Here is a 19,940-nt window from a genome sequence, read left to right on the forward strand (position 1 = left end):
CATAGCCATGCCATGTGACAGAGTAGAACTGCCCCCATAGTGTTTTCTAGGCTGTTTTTTTTTTTTTTTTTTTTATAGAAGCAGATATCCAGGCCTTTATCCTGCATAGCCACTGGGTGGATTAGAACCACCAACCTTTTGGTTAGCAGCCCAGCATTTAACCATTGCACACCACCAAGGCTCCTTACTTGATACATAGTAGGCATTAAAAAAAATTATTTAATGGATCAGTTATTGTTCAAAAAACAGCTCTCATGGTTGTGCAAGGCTTAACTTATGATGGAGAAAAACAGTAGGTGCAAAGAAACCAGTAAAAGATTATTACAGTAGATCAAGCAAGAGAAAAACAAAGGAGAATGTGGGCAGTGACAATAGATTTTTTATAGAATCAACAGAACTTAGCCTATGGACTAACAGGGGTTTGATTAAATGAGAATCTAATATTATAACATGCTTTCCAACCTGGGTAAGGAGATGAATGATGTTTTTATGAAGACAGGAATATAAGAGGAAAAGAAAATTCAGGGGAAAAGTTGAGTTTGAATTTCAACTCAGTGAGGATGAGATTTGTAAAGGACATGATCTGATAATTGACAGGCAATTGTAGAGGAGGAAATTGATTCTCCAATTTGGTACTTACCTTGTGAATAAAAACAATAATTCAATATATTACAACTTTGTTCAAGTTTATGTCACCCATAGCTTTTGAAAGCCTTAGAGAAATAAGAAAATTATTTCAGTTATTATCAGATCCATCTGAGATTATAATCATAATTTACTATCTCTACAGCAGAAATAAGGGAGGTAGAAATAGACTAAATAACTGGCTTGAAGAGTCTTGAATAGCTAGTGGGGAAAAAAAATCAGGCAACCTAGCTGTCAAGTTATCACCACAAATTTGATTACCTGGTAGACAAAATGGAGACGTGCTGTAATGTTAAATAAACTAGAAATGATTTGAATCTGTAATAGAGCTTGGAGACTGTTGAGATTTGTTTTGATTTGGGATATTACTGACTGCATATTCTAAATTGGCAAACCAATACAAAATACTACATCCAGCATGAACTCATTACTTACAAGAAAATGTTAAAGCTCCGTAATCCTCTTCTTTTAGAAATCTTCTCTGAGGGCAAAAAATAAAAAATCTATTCACTAGTAAAATATTTTTTTCCCATGATTCTTCTGGAACATTTAAAGAACGCTTGTCTTGTTTTCTTTAACAACAGGACCAGAAAAGTATAGTCTTATGATCACATGGTTTCTCCAGACCACCTACATCACAATCACCATAAATATTGGGAAGCTACAAATTTAAGAAAGATTCATTCATCAATAGTCCATAGGAAAAAAAAAAAAAAAAAGTCCATAGAAGTCCCAATTAAATAGTCATTCTTCACTATAACAGAAAAAGTTGATATGGGATGTTGTAATTCATTGTGTCCATAATATAAACAAATAATTTCTTAGGGAATATTGATTCCAAAGCAGTTAACTATTTCTGGGCTATTTATGAAGAAAAACCTGAGAAATTCAATTTGCGAATCATTTAGGATCTCTTACACTTAAGCTGATGAGACTTCTAAAAAAGATCTGGGAATTTTGAGAAGTGACTAACATTCAAGAATCCTGGAATTTAACTATTGACTTGAATGCAGTGCAAATATTAAGGTGATTATGTGAGAGTAAGCACTTGGAGTAACTGGCTGAAATATTTGGAAAATTTAAAAAGAGAATTAAGGAGGCCCAGTGGCTCAATGGTTAAGTGCTTGGCTGTAAACCAAAAGGTTGGCAGTTTGAGCCCATTAGTTCCTCTGCAGGAGAAATACCTGGTGATCTGCTCCTGTAAAAATTACAGCCTCGGAGACCCTATGGGGAAGGTTTACTCTGTCACAGAGGGTGCTATGAGTCGGAATCGGCTCACTGGCAAACAATAACAACAAAAAGAGAATTAATGACTTTCAAATATATTTTCTAAAAGCAATACTTCAATACAAAATTTTTAAATATGAAAAAGATGATGGAAAAACTGTTACCAGTATGTAACCACATATTTAAAGACTATCATCTTAGTATTCATAATTTCCCATAGAATTATCTATTTTCTTGATTATAAAATATAACCATGGACTGTAAAGTTGCCTGTAATCTTCATAGGGTTGCTTCTCTACAGAAAACCACTAGGAAACAAATTACAGGTTAGATGTCAGCAGCATTCTAAAAAAAACAATGCATTTGCTTAATAACAGCTGCTCTCATTTGCAAAAAAAAAAGACAAAAAATGAAGAGCTCAGGTGTGAAACTTCTAATGCACAAAAAATTGAGGGAGTTTTCATTTGATTCTGCATGATCCTTAATGAGAAGAAACTTGTCACTGATGTATTTTCAGAGTGAATAAAGTATCTCCTAAGAAGTTATAGATAGAGCTATTAATTGCAAAGTACTTTATATTCGTATAGATCAGAATCATGCTGAAATACTTCATTGTTTTTAGGCGCTCTCCAGCTGATTCCGACTCACAGCTACACTACGTACAACAGAATGAAACACTGCCCAGCCCTGCACCATCCTCGCAATGGTTACTGTTTGAGCACATTGTTGCAGCCACTGTCAATCCATATCCTTAAGGGTCTTCCTCTTTCAGTGACCCTCTACCTTACAAGCATGATGTCCTTCTCCAGGGGCTGGGCCCTCCTTATACCATGTCTAAAGTACATGAGATGATTTCTTACTATCCTTGCTTCCAAGGAGCGCTCTGGCTATACTTCTTCCAAGACAGATTTATTCCTTTTTCTTGCAGTCTATGGTATTTTCAATATCTTTCATCAGTACCATAATTCAAATGCATCAATTCTTCTTCAGTCTTCCTTATTTATTGTCCAGCTTTCGCATGCATATGAGGCAATTGAAGATACCATGGCTTAGGTCAGGTGCACCTTGGTCCTCAAAGTGACATGTTTGCTTTTTAACACTTTAAAGAGGTCTTTTGCAGCAGATTTGCCCAATGCAATGTGTCTTGATTTCTTGACTGCTGCTCCCATGGGTGTGGATTGTGGATCCAAATAAAATGAAATTCTTGACAATGTCAGTCTTATCTCCATTTATCATGATGTTACTTATTGGTTCAGTTTTGAGATTTTCTGTTTTCTTTATGTTTAGGTGTAATCCATGCTGAGGGCTATGATCTTTGATTTCATCAGTAAGTACTTCAAGTTCTCTTCGCTTTTAGCAAGCAAGGTTGTGTCATCTACATATTGCAGGTTGTTAATGAGTCTTCCTCCAGTCCTGATGCCCTGTTCTTCGTCATATAGTCAGGCTTCTCAGATTATTTGCTCAGCATACAGACTGAATAAATACGGTAAAAGGATGCAACTCTGATGCACACATTTTATGGTTTCAACTGATGCAAAAAAAAAAAAAACCCAGCATCCCTTTATTCTGTTTGAATGATTACCTCTTGATCTACGTACAGGTTCTGCATAAGCACAAATAAGTGTTCTGGAATTCCCATTCTTCAAAATGTTATCCATAATTTGTATGATCCACACAGCTGAATGTCTTTGTATGGTCAATAAATGACAGGTAAACATTTTTCCAGTATTCTCTGATTTCAGCCAAGATCCATCTGACATCAGCAATGATATTCCTTGTTTCACACCTTCTTCTGAATCCAGGTTAAATTTCTGGCAGTTCCCTGTCAATGTCTTGCTGCAACCATTTTTGAATTATCTTCAGCAAAATTTTACTTGTATGTGATATTAATGATATTGTTTGATAATTCCCACGTTCTGTTGGATTGCTTTTCTTTGGAATGGGCACAAATAGGGATCTCTTCCAGTCAGTTGGCCAGGTAGCTGTCTTCCAATTTTTTTGGCATAAACAAGTGGGCACTTTCAGCACTGCATCCATTTGTTGAAACATCTTAATTGGTATTCCATCAATTCCTGGAGCCTTGTTTTTCTTCAATGCCTTCAGTGAAGCTTGGACTTCTTTCTTTAGTTCCATCGATTCTTGATTACATGCTACCTCCTGAAATGGTTGAATGTCGACCAATTCTTGGTACATTTTTTTTTTTTACAGTAAATCTGTGTATTCCTTCCATCTTCTTTTGATGCTTCCTGCGTTGTTCAATATTTTGCCCATAAAATCCTTCCATATTGCAGCTCAAGGCGTGGAATTTTTTCTTCAGTTCTTTCAGCTTGAGAAACGCTGAGCATATTCTTCCCTTTGGGTTTTCTAACTCCAGGTCTTCGCACAGTTAATTATAATACTTTATTTTCTTGAACTGCCCTTTGAAATCTTCTGTTCAGCTCTTTTGCTTCATTTCTTCCATTTGCTTTAGCTACTCTGTGCTCAAAGAGCAAGTTTCAGAGTCTCTTCTGACATCCATTTTGCTCTTTTCTTTCTTTCCTGTCTTCTTAATGACTTTTTGCTGTCTTCATGTGTGTTGTCCTTGATGTCATCCCACAACTTGTCTGCTTTTTCAGTCATTAGTGTTCAATGCATCAGATCAGCTCTTGAGATGGTCTCTAAATTCAGGTGGAAGGTACTTAAGATGGTACTTTGATGGACTTCTTTTAATTTTATTCAGCTTCGGCTTGAACTTACATATGAGCAATTGTTGGTCTGTTCCCCTGTGAGCCCCTAGCCTTGTTCTGACTGTTGATATGGAGCTTCTCCATTGGATTTTTGATTCCAGATACAGTTTGATTCCTGTGCATTCTGTCCAATGAGATCCACATGTATAGTCATCATTTATATTATTGAAAAACTTATTTCCAGTAAATAAGTCACTGGTCTTGTAAAATTCTATCATGAAATCTCCAGCATCATTTCTTTCACCAAGACCATATTTTCCAACTATAGATCCTTCTTTTTTCTTTCCAACTTTCACGGTCCAATCACCAGTAATTATCAATGCATCTTTATTGCACATTTGGTCAATTTCAGACTGCAGACTTTGGTAAAATCCTCAATTTCTTCATCTTTGTCATTAGTGGCTGGTGCATAAATTTGAATAATAGTGATATTAACTGATATTCTTCCTTTAGGTGCATGGATATTGTGCTATCACTGACAGCATTGTACCTCAGTGAAGTGCTCAGACACAGTATGTGCTCGATAAATGTTAGTGCTTTTTTATTCTGTTAAGATTTATGTTCTAAAGGAGAGAATAAGTGTTAAGAAAACAAAACAAAAACTTATCTTGACCATTGGCAGCAATGGTCTAGATAGGTTGGAAAGGTGTGAGACTACTGGGAGTAAAAGTCAGGGAATCATTGCAATAACACAACTTTTTTCTTTTAATATCCATAACTCATTATCATTTAAGCTGGAATAATGGTCTCAGAACTTTTATATTTAAGAATAAAAGTGACCTTTTGTTTTCCCTGCCTTGCTAACTCTCAAAGAGATGGATTGACACAGTGGCTGCAAAAGTGGGCTCAAGCATAACAATGATTGTGAGGATGGCACAGGACCAGCAGGGTTTTGTTCTGTCGTACATGGGGTCACTATGAGTCGGAACTGACTCCACAGCACCTAACAACAAACAGCAACACTAACCACGTGTTTACATCAGTCTCAGATCTGCAAGCTATCTGAAACCAGTGGCCAAAAAAAGATTTCATGAGAAAGTTTCTGATTTAAAACATGAATCTTCTAGAACCCTGTCCACAATAGTGCTGACAGTTCATTTGACCTCAATATTTTTTATGAGGTTTTAGTTCATATTTGGGTGAAATTAATGACTTTGAGGGTCATTACAGATTATAAATTAATATCTACCGCAAATGGAAAACTTCTTTGGGTTCTAATTCTATGCATGATAAATTGGGAGCTTTATTACTACTTTTAACCTTTAGCACATCTTTCTTTAAAGCAGAGGTTCAAATGTAAAATCTATTATTTTCAGACATTGTACTAATTTGTTATGGTCACCCTTTCTAACCCTAAAGGCTTTGAGTTCATAAAAGAGACATGAATTGCAATATGAGATCTAATATTTCTGTCATTGGTACACATAAATTCTTTCCAGATCTTCTCTGGGTTCATGAGGAAAAATTCTGCATATAGTGTCGATTGAATTGCTAAAAATTCCAATGAGAAGCAAGAAATACGGAAGTAAAAAGTAAATATGTCGTCCATGTTTATTTCAGATAAATATCGTTTTTTCCCTTCACCTGAAATGAGTTATTCTTTTAAACTTGGGCAATTGAACAGAACAAATGCACGCTCTTCTTTGAAACAACTCAAAGGTACTTATGTCAAATATTCTACCTAATAGAGGTGTACTGGGAACTGTAACCATTGCAAATAGATATGACAAACACAGAAATAAACGATTTTCAGTTTCTGAATTTAGCTTCTGCACTAGACTACAAAACCAGAGTGACTTATTCTTCATGTACTGCCATCATTGCTCTGTTGATCTAATATATGTCCAGTAAAGAAATCATCAGGCACTATTACAATCCCACCAACTTCGTAGCACTCATCCATCTACTGAAAGTTTTCTGTTTAAAACTCCTCCAAAGCAGACTATAACCAATGGTTTATTATTTCTTAAAGGCAATTTATGAATGTCTCCTTCCTGATTTGCCATGTGACTATCTCAGAAATGCCCAGTTGAATGTAATTCAGCCATAATTACAACATCACTGTAGGAGAAATTGTACCAGAACTGCCAAAGCAGCTACAGTGACTGCCTAAATGCTGACTTTAGCTTGTTGATTTTCTTTTAAGGAAAATCTGGAGGACAAAAAGAACGTCATCTAAACAAGGGATTGCAGGACTTTAGAAAAGGAAATGCTGAATTCCTCCGTAATTCATATTGTAATGCTTGTCCCTTTTATGAACTCAGAAGAAATAATGCTGTAAAGAAATAGATGCCTATGTATAGTATGAGTAGTTTTATAGAAGCAGATGGGAAAATGAAGTCCCTATTAATAAAATACAAATAATTTAGCCGCCACCGCTATAAATCTCTAACAGCAGCACATATTTCTGTGATTGCTCTAATCCTTGTATGTTGTCTTGCTCTTTTTGCAGGCAGACCAGTAATGATTGTGGTGGAATATATGGAAAATGGATCCCTAGACTCCTTTTTGCGGGTGAGGTGTTCTTTTCTGACGGCATTTAAATAAGCTATTCTGAGTTCTAGATTTAAAACATTTATCACAAATTAATTTTTGCATAATTTTATTCACGAATTTTTTGTGAAGAATAGCAGCGTTTTCTCTAGGGTACATTTCTCTGATTCTCTGATACATTAAAGTGTTGCTTAGTGGGGGAGGGATGTACACTTAATAATATAATTGATTCCCTCTATAAGTTCACTTGCCGTATTAGATATATTTCAAATGATATTATCGTGAAGAAATTAAATGAAATTCAGTTGCTTCCCAAAGCCATTCATTTCGCTCAATCACTTTTAACTATTTAGTAGGATATTTTACGGATTTTTATATAATCGTGTACCCCTTGAATTGAATGTATGGTCACCAAGAGTGACTCAAGTTCATATTTTTAAAAAATTGCTGTCCATCCATTTTGCCCTGCTTAAATTCATTTGGCTGACTATGTAGAAAACGAAAGGAGAAAGAATGAAAACTTTCATCAGAGACTTGTTTTAGGGCAAAAATTTTAAAGCTCTCCTTTTTAAAAGTGTATTATCCTTAAAAGTATGATGTATTAAAAAATCATTTGTTTTATACAGTAGTACAAAATAACAAAGCTGAGTAGGAAGCAGGAAATTATATTTCAAGGTGTGTTTGTAATACCTTTAACATTTTAAAAGCCATCATCCACTGCAAAAATATTTATTGACAGTGAAGGAAAACTAAAATATGAAAGATAGTAACTAGAATCAATATATTATGTCCCCAGCAGAGGTCACATATTTGAATTTCATTGTGTTCTTTAATATATGTCTATATAAGCCATTTTCCTTGCTTACAAAAAATGGTTGGACTTTTGTCATTTGGAATGTGTTGTATTATTTTTCCTCTTCATTTTCATTTGAATAAATAGTCTCAAGCATTTTCTTTCTTCACTTCAGGTTTTGCTCCATGTTGTTTGGACAAGTTCTGCACACATCTCACCTTTCTTTCTTGATCATATTTTCATTTATTTTTCGTGATCCCATGTCCTCTTCTTCCATCAGCTCTCAATGTTAGCAGTGATGATATATTTACACTGTGACAGGATTTGATGTCCAGATTCAGTGCCTGAAGCTGAATTCAGCAAAATCGTCTGGTTATTATAAAGCAATACTACTCACACAGCATATACTCTCAACCAAGTGTGCTCTTTAAGGCAAAATGAAATTCATAGGTGTTTGGGTACATGAACTGGTGTTTTTTTTTTTTCTGTAGCTATTCTCAGAAAGTGTTATTTTATAGCTTGTATTTATTTCTCCTGTAGATGTGCTAATTTATTTTAGAATAATTTTTCAGGATCTCCTTTGGTACTTGAAATGCATGTACACTTAGGCCTTCATAAAAATCATTTCTATCAGATATATATCAAAATGACTCATTATCTAATGATGCTTGGGATAGGTTTTTTTTTTTTTTATTAACTATATCCTAGAGCGACTATAATGGCAAATAATGAGAGCAGATACTCAATCTAAATTGCTGCTGAAAATTAGATCAAATGATTGCCACAAGCAAATTGAGAGAAAAATATTAGCTTCGGATATACTTTTTTCCTGCTGAATCATGAATCAGTTAAAATAGGTTATAAAGAAAAGATTATGTTATAAATAAAAGACTTATGAATATTCTACTACATGTATATATGTGGCATAGCTCATGATGTAAATTATAAAAACTAACATTTTCAGTTTTTATTATGTGCCATGTGATAAGATACCACAGAGTCTGGGAAGAGGAAATACCATTTCTATAGCTACCATCACTACTACAATCAGAACTTTTACATACGTTATCCCAACTAATCTTGGCTCCGACACTTACTAGCTGTGTGACGTTGGCCAAGTTACTAACCTTTCTGTGCCTCTGTTTGCTCATCTGTAAAATGAGGATATTAACAGTACCTACCTCATGCAATTAATCATTATAAGGATTAATTGAATTAATCATTGTAAGGCTTATAGAATAGTGCCTGACATGTTGCAAGTCTTATGTAAATCTACGTGAAGTAAGTAAAAACACTTAACTCTGTTGGGAAATCACCATAATTCTCATTTTACAGGTGAGGAAACTGAGGGCCAGCAAGGTTAAATAATTTTTTCCTAAGCCATAAAGCTAATAAGCGGTAAAGCGAAGATTCAGACTCAAGTCTAAATGAGTCAAGAAGCCATGCTCTCACCCACTATGAATGCTGTCTTTTTTATTAAATTACTTACTGCTTCTCCTTGTACGTCCATGGCCATATCCCAAAGTGGTCTCATGTCCCCTCTGCACATACAGTTTCAAGTAAAATAAAAACCATATGAATGGAAAAAAAATTATAGGATCAATACTACCCTTCTTTCCCTCCTTTAATATTCTTACCGTTCTTTGTCATCATATCCCTTCTATCCCAGAAGCTCAGACTGCTTTATAAACTTTATGTCAATAGCAGACATTCAATTCCCCATGGCAAGCAGAAATAAAATATATATATATTCCATAAATTCTCAAAAGTGAAGTCATTTTTCAAACTGCTGCTTTAGAATTTGATAATCACAGCTTCTGTGAGCACACAAAGGAGGAAGTGGCTAAGTGCGCTGCCTGGTAGGGGAGCCATCCATGGCTCATTAATGGCATTCTGTGCTTACTGGAGGCAGAAAAGATTTCCCTTGGTCTCCCACACTACTTGAAAATCACTTCAATTGGCTGTCTTATTATGAAGGAGTGGTAGCACAACTGAGTACAACATTACAATCCAGTGGCAGTGCTGGTGCCTGGCTGACTGTGATACTGCGCTGAATTCATAAATCTCGTGCTGTTTGAGACCCTTGTGGACGTACTTCCAGATATTGGCAGGGGGAGGTGCCGTTAAGTGTGTGAGTGTATGTATGTGTGTGCACACACATACACGTGTGTAGAGGAGTAGGTATGTGTAACTTTGTGCATGTTTATAATTTTAAAATAAAATGCATTCTGACTTAGCAAGCTAAGCGTTAGGCTGGATACTCAGAAGGTAGACATCACTGACATATCCAGGTTCTCCTGATTTTCCCAAGGCAGTACATTAGTATGAAATAAGTATAATTTTAATCATCATCCCTGTAAAGTCTCTCTCCAGCTACACACACAGATTTCATAAACAATTTTTGTGGCAAGAAGCAGGTGTCACCTATAACGCAAAAGCTGGGAGAAATCACTGAAACACAAAAAAATGAACAAGATTGGATTGAATAAGGAAACCATATCCCAAAACATTCTCAGGGAAGAATGGTTGGAAGTAAGAAGGGACACCTGGGTGCACAGGCACTCAGCTCTCTTGCTCCATGGGTCAGCAAGCCTCGCTCTGCCACTAAGTGCCCAAAGGCACCGCACTCCACCAGGAAGCCTCCTGCACACAGGCACTCAGCTCAAGCAGAGTTTGGTCTTGGCCACTAGCCTATTCTCCTATTAGGACAAGTGAAAGTTCAGAACGGAAATAAGATCAATATAAAAAAGTCTATATCATTTCTATACATCAACAATAACCAATTATAAAATATAGATTCCAGTCACAAACCCAAACCCACTGACCTTGAGTGGATTCTGACTCATAGTGACCCCACAGGGTTTCCAAGGTTATAAATCTCTACTGAAGCAGACAGCCACATCTTTCTCTCTCAGAGTCACTGTTGGTTTCAAACCACCAGCCTTTTGGTTAGGAGTCGATTGCTTTAACCACTGCTCCACCAGTAAAAAAAAAAAAAAAAAAAAAAAAAAATTTTTTTTTCAGTGGAAGGGTATAAATTCTGATACAGCTATTCCTTGTGTTTTCATTTTTTTCCCCAATAGTTTAATTTTAATGCATCTTAAAATAATAGGTCTTAGGAATCATCGGGAGCCCTGGTGGTGCAGTGGTTAAGAGCTACAGCTGTTAACCAAAAGGTCGGCAGTTTGAATCCACCAGCAATAAGTTTGGTTTTGGTTCGGTTTAGGAATCATTCAACCTTATGTTTCTGTAGCTCAACAACTCTTAGATATTTTTTATCAGCATGTTGAACTATTCCTTTTTCAGGGACATAGATACCACCCAAACATTTTCTGATACCGTTGGTTTATTTTTTCTTTTCTTTTTTTTTTTTTGGTTTTAAGAACTGAAATTTATTTTCTCACAGTTCTGGAGTTTGGTCTTACGTCAACCAAAAGAAAAAGAAAAAAACCAAACCAGTTGCCGTCAAGTCAATTCAGACTCATAGAAACCAGGCTATGTCAATTCCTTCTCCTAGTTTATGGAGTCTGCTGATGATGTTGGCATTCCTTTGGTTGTAGACAATCCTCCATGTCATCTGTCTTCCCCTATGTGTGTGTGTGTGTCTCTGTGTCTATTCTAGTCTTCTTTTTTTTTATTGTGCTTTAGGTGAAAGTTTACAACTCAAGTCAGTCTCTCATACAAAAATTTATACGCATCTTGCTATATACTCATAATTGCTCTCCCCCAATGATACATCACACTCCTTCCCTCTACTCTTTCTTTTCATGTCCATTCAGCCAGCTTCTGACTCCCTCTACCCTCTCATCTCCCCTCCAGATAGGAGATGCCAACATGTGTCTACTTGATCCAAGAAGCTCATTCTCACCAGTGTCATTTTCTATCCCATTGTCCAGGCCAATCCCTGTCTGAAGCATTGGCTTTGGGAATGGTTCCTGTCTTGAGCTAACAGAAGGTCTGGGGACCATGACCACCGGGATCCTCCTAGTCTCAGTCAGACCATGAAGTCTGGTCTTTTTATGAGAATTTGGGGTCTGCATCCCACTGCTGTTCTGCTCCCTCAGGAGTTCTCTGTTTTATTCCCTGTCAGGGCAGTCATTGGTTGTAGCTGGGCACCATCTAGTTCTTCTGGTCTCAGGCTGATGTAGTCTCTGGTTTATGTGGCCCTTTCTGTCTCTTGGGCTCATAATTACCTTGTGTCCTTGGTGTTCTTCATTCTCCTTTGTGCCAGGTGGGATGAGACCAATTGATGCATCTTAGATGGCTGCGTGCTAGTGTTTAAGACCCCGGATGCCACTCTCCAAAGTGGGATGCAGAATGTTTTCTTTATGTGTATATATATATATATACATATATATATATACATATATATATATAAATTTTTATTGTGCTTTAAGTGAAAGTTTACAAATCAAGTCAGTCTGTCACATAAAAACTTATATACACCTTGCTACATAATCCCAATTACTCTCCCCCTAATAAGCCAGCCCACTCCCTCCTTCTAGTCTCTCCTTTCGTGACCATTTTGCCGGTTTCTAGCCCCCCTACCCTCCCATCTACCCTCCAAACAAGAGATGCCAACATAGTCTCAAGTGTCCACATGGTACAAGTAGCTCACTCCTCATCAGCATCTCTCTCCAACCCATTGTCCAGTCCAATCCGTGTCTGACAAGCTGGCTTCAGGAATGGTTCCTGTCCTGGGACAACAGAAGGTTTGGGGACCCTGACCGCTGGGGTCCTTCTAGTCTCAGTCAGTCTGGTCTTTTTATGAGAATTTGGGGTCTGCATGCCACTGTTCCCCTGCTCCCTCAGGGGTTCTCTGATGTGTTCTCTGTCAGAGCACTCATCAGTTGTGGCCGGGCACCATCTAGTTCTTTTGGTCTCAGGATGATGTAGTCTCTGGTTCATGTGGCCCTTGATATCCTTGGTTTTAACTATTGCGGCTTGCTGAATTAAAGCAGCTGAATTTGATGTAAGTTCAATGCTGTTTCCTTAAAGAATTTACTCATCTTTCTGGGCTTCATCTAAACCCTATAGATGTATTTTTCAGTAAAGAAATTTCAGATGTCAACAAGAGACCCTCTCTCCTGAATAACAGTGTTGATGGGGAAGTGAGCATACACAGATCTCGTAATGCAAGTCCATATAACCACCTTGATCATGTTTTGTACATGACTACAAATAGTACTAACCATAGGTAGTTCCTTTCTATTTCCCCACCAGTTGTCTACCTGAAGCCTCTTCTATTTCTTTCCAAGGAGACTGAGTTCTACACTGATGGGATTGAAGTCCCCCATGGCGTTCCTCTGGGGCCTTTCACAATAACTGTGCATCTCTTCAGAGAGATGCCAACATATTCAGGAATGTCGATAGTCTATTTGCGGAGAATAGTCTTCTTTCTGGTAGGAGATTTGGCAAAGTTCATGTTTTTATTTCAACAATCTTTATTGAGCATCTACCATGCTTTGCGTACTGCGCTAAGCATTAACCGTGTTGCTGTTGAGTGGATTACAACTCCTAGCAACCCCATAGGACAGAGTAGAACTGCTTCCTAGGGTTTCTAAGGCGTGGCTGGTAGATTAGAATTGCTGACCTTTTGGTTAGCAGCCATGCTCTTAAACACTGTGCCACCAGGGCCCTGCACTAAACATTAGGGACATAAAGCATTGTTGTTGTTGTTGTTGTTAGGTGCGGTCAAGTCAGTTCCAACTCATAGCAAGCCTATGCACAACAGAGTGAAACACTGCCCGGTCCTGCACCATCCTCACAATTGTTGGTATGCTTGAGCTCATTGTTGCAGCCCCTGTGTCAATCCATCCAGTTGAGGGTCTTCCTCTTTTCATAAAGCATTAGGGACACAAAAATGGGTAAGACAGAGTACATACCCTCACATGTAGGCAATGATGGAGTTTTGCACAGGAAATTAGGGGCTCACAGAAGAGACGCTTATGCCACCTGGATGGGTCAGTGAAGGTTTCCTGGAGGAAGTACATTTTGAGTTTTAGGTTAAAAGATTATTGGTATTTAAAGTGACAACAGCAACTCAAAAGATTAGATAGGAATCTCAGGGGTAGTGAGTTTATGTTAATGCAGAGGAACAACTCAGAAAAGGAGGGTGAGAATGATTGCACAACTGGGAGAGTGTAATCAATGTCACTGAAATGTAGAAACTGTTAAATTGGTGTATATTTTGCTGTGTATATTCTCAACAATGAAATTAAAATTTTAAAAAGATTATTGGTATTTAGCCAAGTAAATTGAATGAAATAATTATAAGCACAATAGAATATATGAGTTAAACAATAGGGATATAAAGTTTCGATGTATTTGTAGCATGACTGTATTAGTTCCTAAGGCTTCTGTAGCAAATTATCACAAATTTTGTGGCTTGAAACAACAGAAATTTATTTTCTCACAATTCTGGAGGCTGTTATCATTGTTAGGTGCCACCGAGTCGGTTCTGACTCATAGCAACCTCATGTACAATAGAACGAAATGCTGCCTGGTCCTGTACCCAGGGCTTCATACTGGCTCTTCCCTGTTCAGCCATGGCTAGGAAAGCAAACTGGAATAGACCTGAATTTTTTTAATTGAGTGAACTAGAACAAGAAAAATTACAGTTTGGAGCCCTCCTGGAAACCTAATCTCCCCCTCAGAAAATAAAGGCAGGGTACACATTGCATAGCAACCGAACTCTTGCCCTTGGATTTTGAGCAGAGTTGGAAACAGCGATGCCCCTCTCAAAGACGGTGGCCAATTGCACCACTTTGAATGTGTGTCACTCCACAGTCCTGCCAAGAATCCAGTCTCGCACATCAGCCTCCCGATTGGGCCCATTACACCTCTCCAAGTCTTCCATTTAGGGCTTCAACCCATAGCTTTTCCTGATCCAGTTATCACTGAGGATCACCCAAATTATAAAAATTCAGATCTCTTCTGGTTTTGCTTCGTCAGCCATAACTGAGCTGGTTTGAACCAGTTCAAAGCCCTGCCTCTACCATCCTCACAATCATTGCTATCTTTCAGCCCATTGTAGCAGGCACTATGTCAATTCATCTCATTGAGGGTTTTCCTCTTTTTTGCTGACATTTCACTTTACAGAGCTTGATGTTCTTCTCCCAGGGCTGGTCCCTCTTGATACCATGTCTAAACTACATGAGAGGAAGCATCACCATCCTCACTTCTAAGGGACATTCTGGCTGTACTTCTTCCAAGGCAGATTTGTTCATTCTCCTGGTAGTCCATGGTATATTCAATATTCTTTGCCAGCACCATAATTCAAATGCATCAATGCATCATGCAAGCAATCTGGAGGCTAGATGTCTTAGGTATCTAGTGCTGCTATAACAAACACCACAAGTAGATGGCTTTAACAAAGAGGAATTTATTCTCTCACAGTCTAGCAGGCTACAAGTCCAAATTCAGGGCATTTCAGCTCCAGGGGAAGGCTTTTTCTCTCTGTTGGCTCTGGAGGAAGGTCCTTCTCATCAATCTTCCCCTGGACTAGGAGCTTCTCAGCACAGGGACCCTGGGTGCAAAGGACACGCTCTTCTTCTGTTGTTTCTTCGTGGTATGGGGTCCCTCAACTCTCTGGTCACTTTTCTCTCCTCTTATCTCTTGTAAAATAAAAGGTCATGCAAGCCACACTCCAGGGAAACTCCCTTTACATTGGATCAGGGATGTGACCTGAGTAAGGGTGTTACATCCCACCCTAATCCTCTTTAACATAACCAAATCTCATTAACCACAGGCAGAGATTAGGATTTACAACACATAGATGTATTACATAAAATGACAAAATGGTAGACAATCACACAATACTGGGAATCATGGCCTACCCAAATTGATACACTTATTTTTGGGGGGACACAATTCAATCCATGACAATGTCCAAATTCAGAGTGTCAGCAGGGCCATGCTGTCTTAAGGCCTAGAGGAAAATCCTTTCTTGCCTCTTCCAGCTTCTGGTAGCCTCAAGTATTCCTTGACTTGTGGCAGCATGGCTCTAATCTCTGCCTCCATCTTCATATGGCCATCTTCCCTTTGTGTCTTTTCTCCTCTTCTTATAAAAACATTGTTATAAAGAGATTAGGGCCTTTGTTAATTTCCTCACCTAATTACATCTACAGGAACCCTCTTTCCAAATAAGGCTAAGTGGGAGTTAGAACTTCAACATATCTTTTGGGGGTACACAATCAATCCCATGACAGTCCATCTTCTGGCCTCCCAAAACCCATGTCCTTCCCACGTGCAAAGTACATTCACCCCATCCCAACATTCTCAAAACTTTTAACCCATTCCAGCATTAACTCTAAGTCCAAAATCTCATCAATATATAATCAAAGACCCTGGTAGAGAATTGACCTTGAATAGTAGAAGCCTCTACATCTTCTGAGACTGGAGAGATTGTGCATTGTGCATCTAGAAAGGTTTATGAGAAGCAAGCAATGATAGAAATTTTAGGGGCTGGAAGTCTTCATCAGGTAGAAGAGGAAGTATAATTGCTTATAAGGTGAGAGAATTAAAGGAATAGCAGAATGTGGCCAGAATGTAGGCTATTCACCATTGGTGCTAGAGCCAACTCATAACACCTTACGAGGGACAAGAATTAAATATTCAGGAATTGTGTGAGCTAGTTGTTAAACTGTTAATAGTTTGAATTTGGCCGTGGTGGATGTATTTACACAGCAGAAATTGAGAAATGGTACAAGTCAGGTCTTGTTTTATTTTCCTCCAGAGAGCTGGTTTACCAGGACACCACTCTATCATGGTGTTTAAGACTGCTGAAGTGGGCTGTTTCAGAGTTCACAATTTCTAGGTGTGGAATCAGTGGCTAAAGTGAAAATATGTATCAATATCTCTCACTGATTAACTAATGTGACTAGCATTAATGTGTGCTTTCTGTGAGTTAGACACTATTCCAATCCCACACATTAACCCTCTAACGCTTAAAACAACACTATGAGATAGATATTATTTTTATTGTTGTTGTTGTTGTCATTCCCATTTAGAAATGAAGAACCTGAGGCATAGACAAGTTAGGCAACTTGCCTATGTCAAATAGTAAGTCATTTATTTTTTGCGCAAACATGTATTGAGAGACTGCAGTAGGCCATGTAGTGTTCTGAAACTGGGAATACAGAAGTGAACAAAAGAGAAAAAAAAAAATCTAGTGAGAGGGAGGAGAAATAAATAAAGAATTCAGAAAAATTTATGCTATGTCAGATGATGGAGAAAAATAAAGTAGGGAAAGTCAGGGTGGAAGGTGAGAGTGCGTTTCAATGTTAAGTTGAGAGGACATGGAAGGTCTCACTGAAAAGTGGCATTTGAGTAAAAATTGGAAGAAGGTGAGGTAACACCTCTGTTGCTAGTTCCTGGGGGAAATATTCCAGGAACTAGCAATAACAAGTGCCAATGCCCTTGTGTTGGGTGGGAGGTGGGACATTCTGTATCTGTAGAACTGTAAATAACTCTTTATGCTCAATAGCTATATGCTTGTTTTTACTAGGATGGTGTCAATTCATGCCTGTTGTCTCTTCATAGTTATTAACAGAACCCTTTTTCTCTCACAAGGGTTAAAGTTTGCATAATAAAGTATATGGTCATTCTACTATTATGGCTAGAGTAAAGCGAGTACAGGAGAAGGTAGTAGAAGATAAAGTCAGAGAGGTCACGGAGGCAGAGAGGCGCACGAATCTTGGAGGGCAATATTTCTCATCCTTGACTGCACATTATAATCATTTGGAGAGTTTTAACAAACCCAGATTCCAGGCTATCCCCCAGACCAGTTTAATCATGATCTCTTGAAGTGGGACACATGTGTCAATATTTGTTAAAAGCTTCTCAGGTGAGCCCAAGGCACAGGCAAGTTGGAAAATCATTGAAGCAGTGCCTTGTAGACCTTTGTAATGGTGGTGACTTCCTCTGGGTAACATGGAAAGCTGTTGCAGAGTTGGGAGTAGACGCATGACATGATCTGACTAAATTTTAAAGGGATCACTCTGGTTGCTACTTTGAGAGGAGGCTGAGTTGAGGCGCAGGTGGATGCAGGAAAATTAGGGGGCTTTTGCAATAATCCATGGACAACATGATGGTGTTTTAGTCAAGGATAGTTGCAGTGGAGGTGATGGAAAATGGTCAGATTCTATGATGTATTTTGAAAGTAGAGCCAATAGTATTTGCTGGTGGATTGGATAAAGGATATAAAATAAAGAGAAGATTCAAGGATAATGCTCATCCACAAAATCGGGTCAATAATAGGCAGTGACTGCTTTCTAGGATTATTGTATTAAATGGCTTATAGACATAGAACTTCTAGAATATTGCCTGTCACAAAGTAAGGACTCCATAAAAGTTACCTACTATTCCAAAAACCAAACCCATTGCCATCGAGTAGATTCTGGCTCATGGCGGCCCTATGGGATAGAGTAAAACTGCCCCATAGAGTTTCCAAGGAGCAGCTGGTGGATTCAAACTGCTGACCTTTCGGTTAGCAGCTGAGCTCTTAACCACTATGACACCAGGGCTCCTATCTACTATTACTACCAAACCGAAACCTGTTGCCGTCGAGTTGATTGCGACTCATAGCAACCCTATAGGACAGAGTAGAACTGCCTCAAAGGACTTCCAAGGACCATCTGGGGATTCAAACTGTTGACTTTTTGGTTAGCAGCCCAAACTTTTTAACCACTATGCCACCAGGGTTTACTATGGTACATTTCAAAAAATGTCACTAAGAGTTTTAAAATTATCATTCTGTTATTTCCTGGTCTGTTTTACCAATGGCTAAGAATAGTTTTAGGAAACCCTGGTGGCATAGTGGTTAAGTGCTATGGCTGCTAACCAAAAGGTCGGCAGTTCAAATCCACCAGGTGCTCCTTGGAAACTCTATGGAGCAGGTCTACTCTGTCCTATAAGGTAGCTATGACTTGGAATCAACTCGACAGCAATGGGTTTGGTTTTGGTTTTATAAGAATAGTTTTAATTTTCACCATTAAAAAAAATTCTTATTAGAAGTACCTCAGAAATATGAGTATTTAAATAATACATATAAGTGCATATCAGCATTTCAAAAGCAATGTGAGTCATTTGAAGTTTCCCTGAACAAATGCAAAGCAAATATTAATTTAAAAAATTAAAGGGATCTTTTAAATATTTATGTACTGAAATTATAAATCTAGTAAAGATGGCATTTTACCTTATGCTAGTTATATATTAATAATGAGAGCTGTATTTTATTAGGCACACTTTTCTTGTAATTGTGTGTGTGTAGAGTTATATTTGTACTGTGGTCTAAGAACAAACTTAATCTACATCGCATTCACTTTCTATTTGACAGTGGAAAAAACAAAGTGAAGATGCATTTAACCACCAGTAGCTGGTTTTAAACCATACAATTTAGAGTTGAATACCATCCTCTTAATTACATTTTTTCAGAGAAAAAAAGTAAGCGAAACTTCATACAGAAGAGTTATTATTTACCACACCTGTTACAGCTTAATGCCAAATACTATTCCATAAATAATACGACAATTAAACACCCAGATATATGAAAGCATGGTGTCCTGGGAACCAAGCATATGGATTGCTGAGCCTTTTATTTTTAAATTAGGAGTTGGAGCGCCAACATCCAATAGCCTAAATTTATCTCTTTAAACATTTTAATACTGTAAATGTGTAGTGTGATTTGTGTTACCCTATACCATGAAATTGTATCTTATGACTTTCTTTGTTAATTTTCCTTTTGCAGAAAAGACTTTACATTAACTTGTGTTGGTATATAACTTAGAAGGTTATATAGAGAAACTCCACGCATTTTTCTGATTTCCTCTATGCTCATTCCTATCCCCCATGTTTGGATCACTGAGGGGATTTTGGATCTACAGAACTAAATATTAGATTCGAAATTTGTTCTCCACCATCCCTGCAAATCCTAATCACCACCCTAAACAGATTTTATGAAATTCATACGTAGACATAAGCAAGTATGTTTTGCAAACATTTCCACCAGTAATTCTAATAACTGTAACGATGCTTCATCAGTTGGCATCCTATGA

General features: G+C 37.8%; 1 protein-coding gene across 1 annotated transcript in view; it reads left to right on the top strand.

Annotated features, from left to right (window-relative positions):
- The window catches only part of EPHA6 (EPH receptor A6), a 1,119,052-nt gene that overhangs the window by 961,786 nt on the left and 137,326 nt on the right, over positions 1–19,940 (top strand). Inside the window, 1 exon segment of the mRNA XM_049857907.1 lies at positions 7,051–7,112. Coding sequence (XP_049713864.1) covers positions 7,051–7,112 — 62 coding nt within the window.

The sequence above is a fragment of the Elephas maximus genome, chromosome 18, assembly GCF_024166365.1.
Source record: "Elephas maximus indicus isolate mEleMax1 chromosome 18, mEleMax1 primary haplotype, whole genome shotgun sequence".
In the NCBI taxonomy this organism is placed as follows: Eukaryota; Metazoa; Chordata; class Mammalia; order Proboscidea; family Elephantidae; genus Elephas; species Elephas maximus.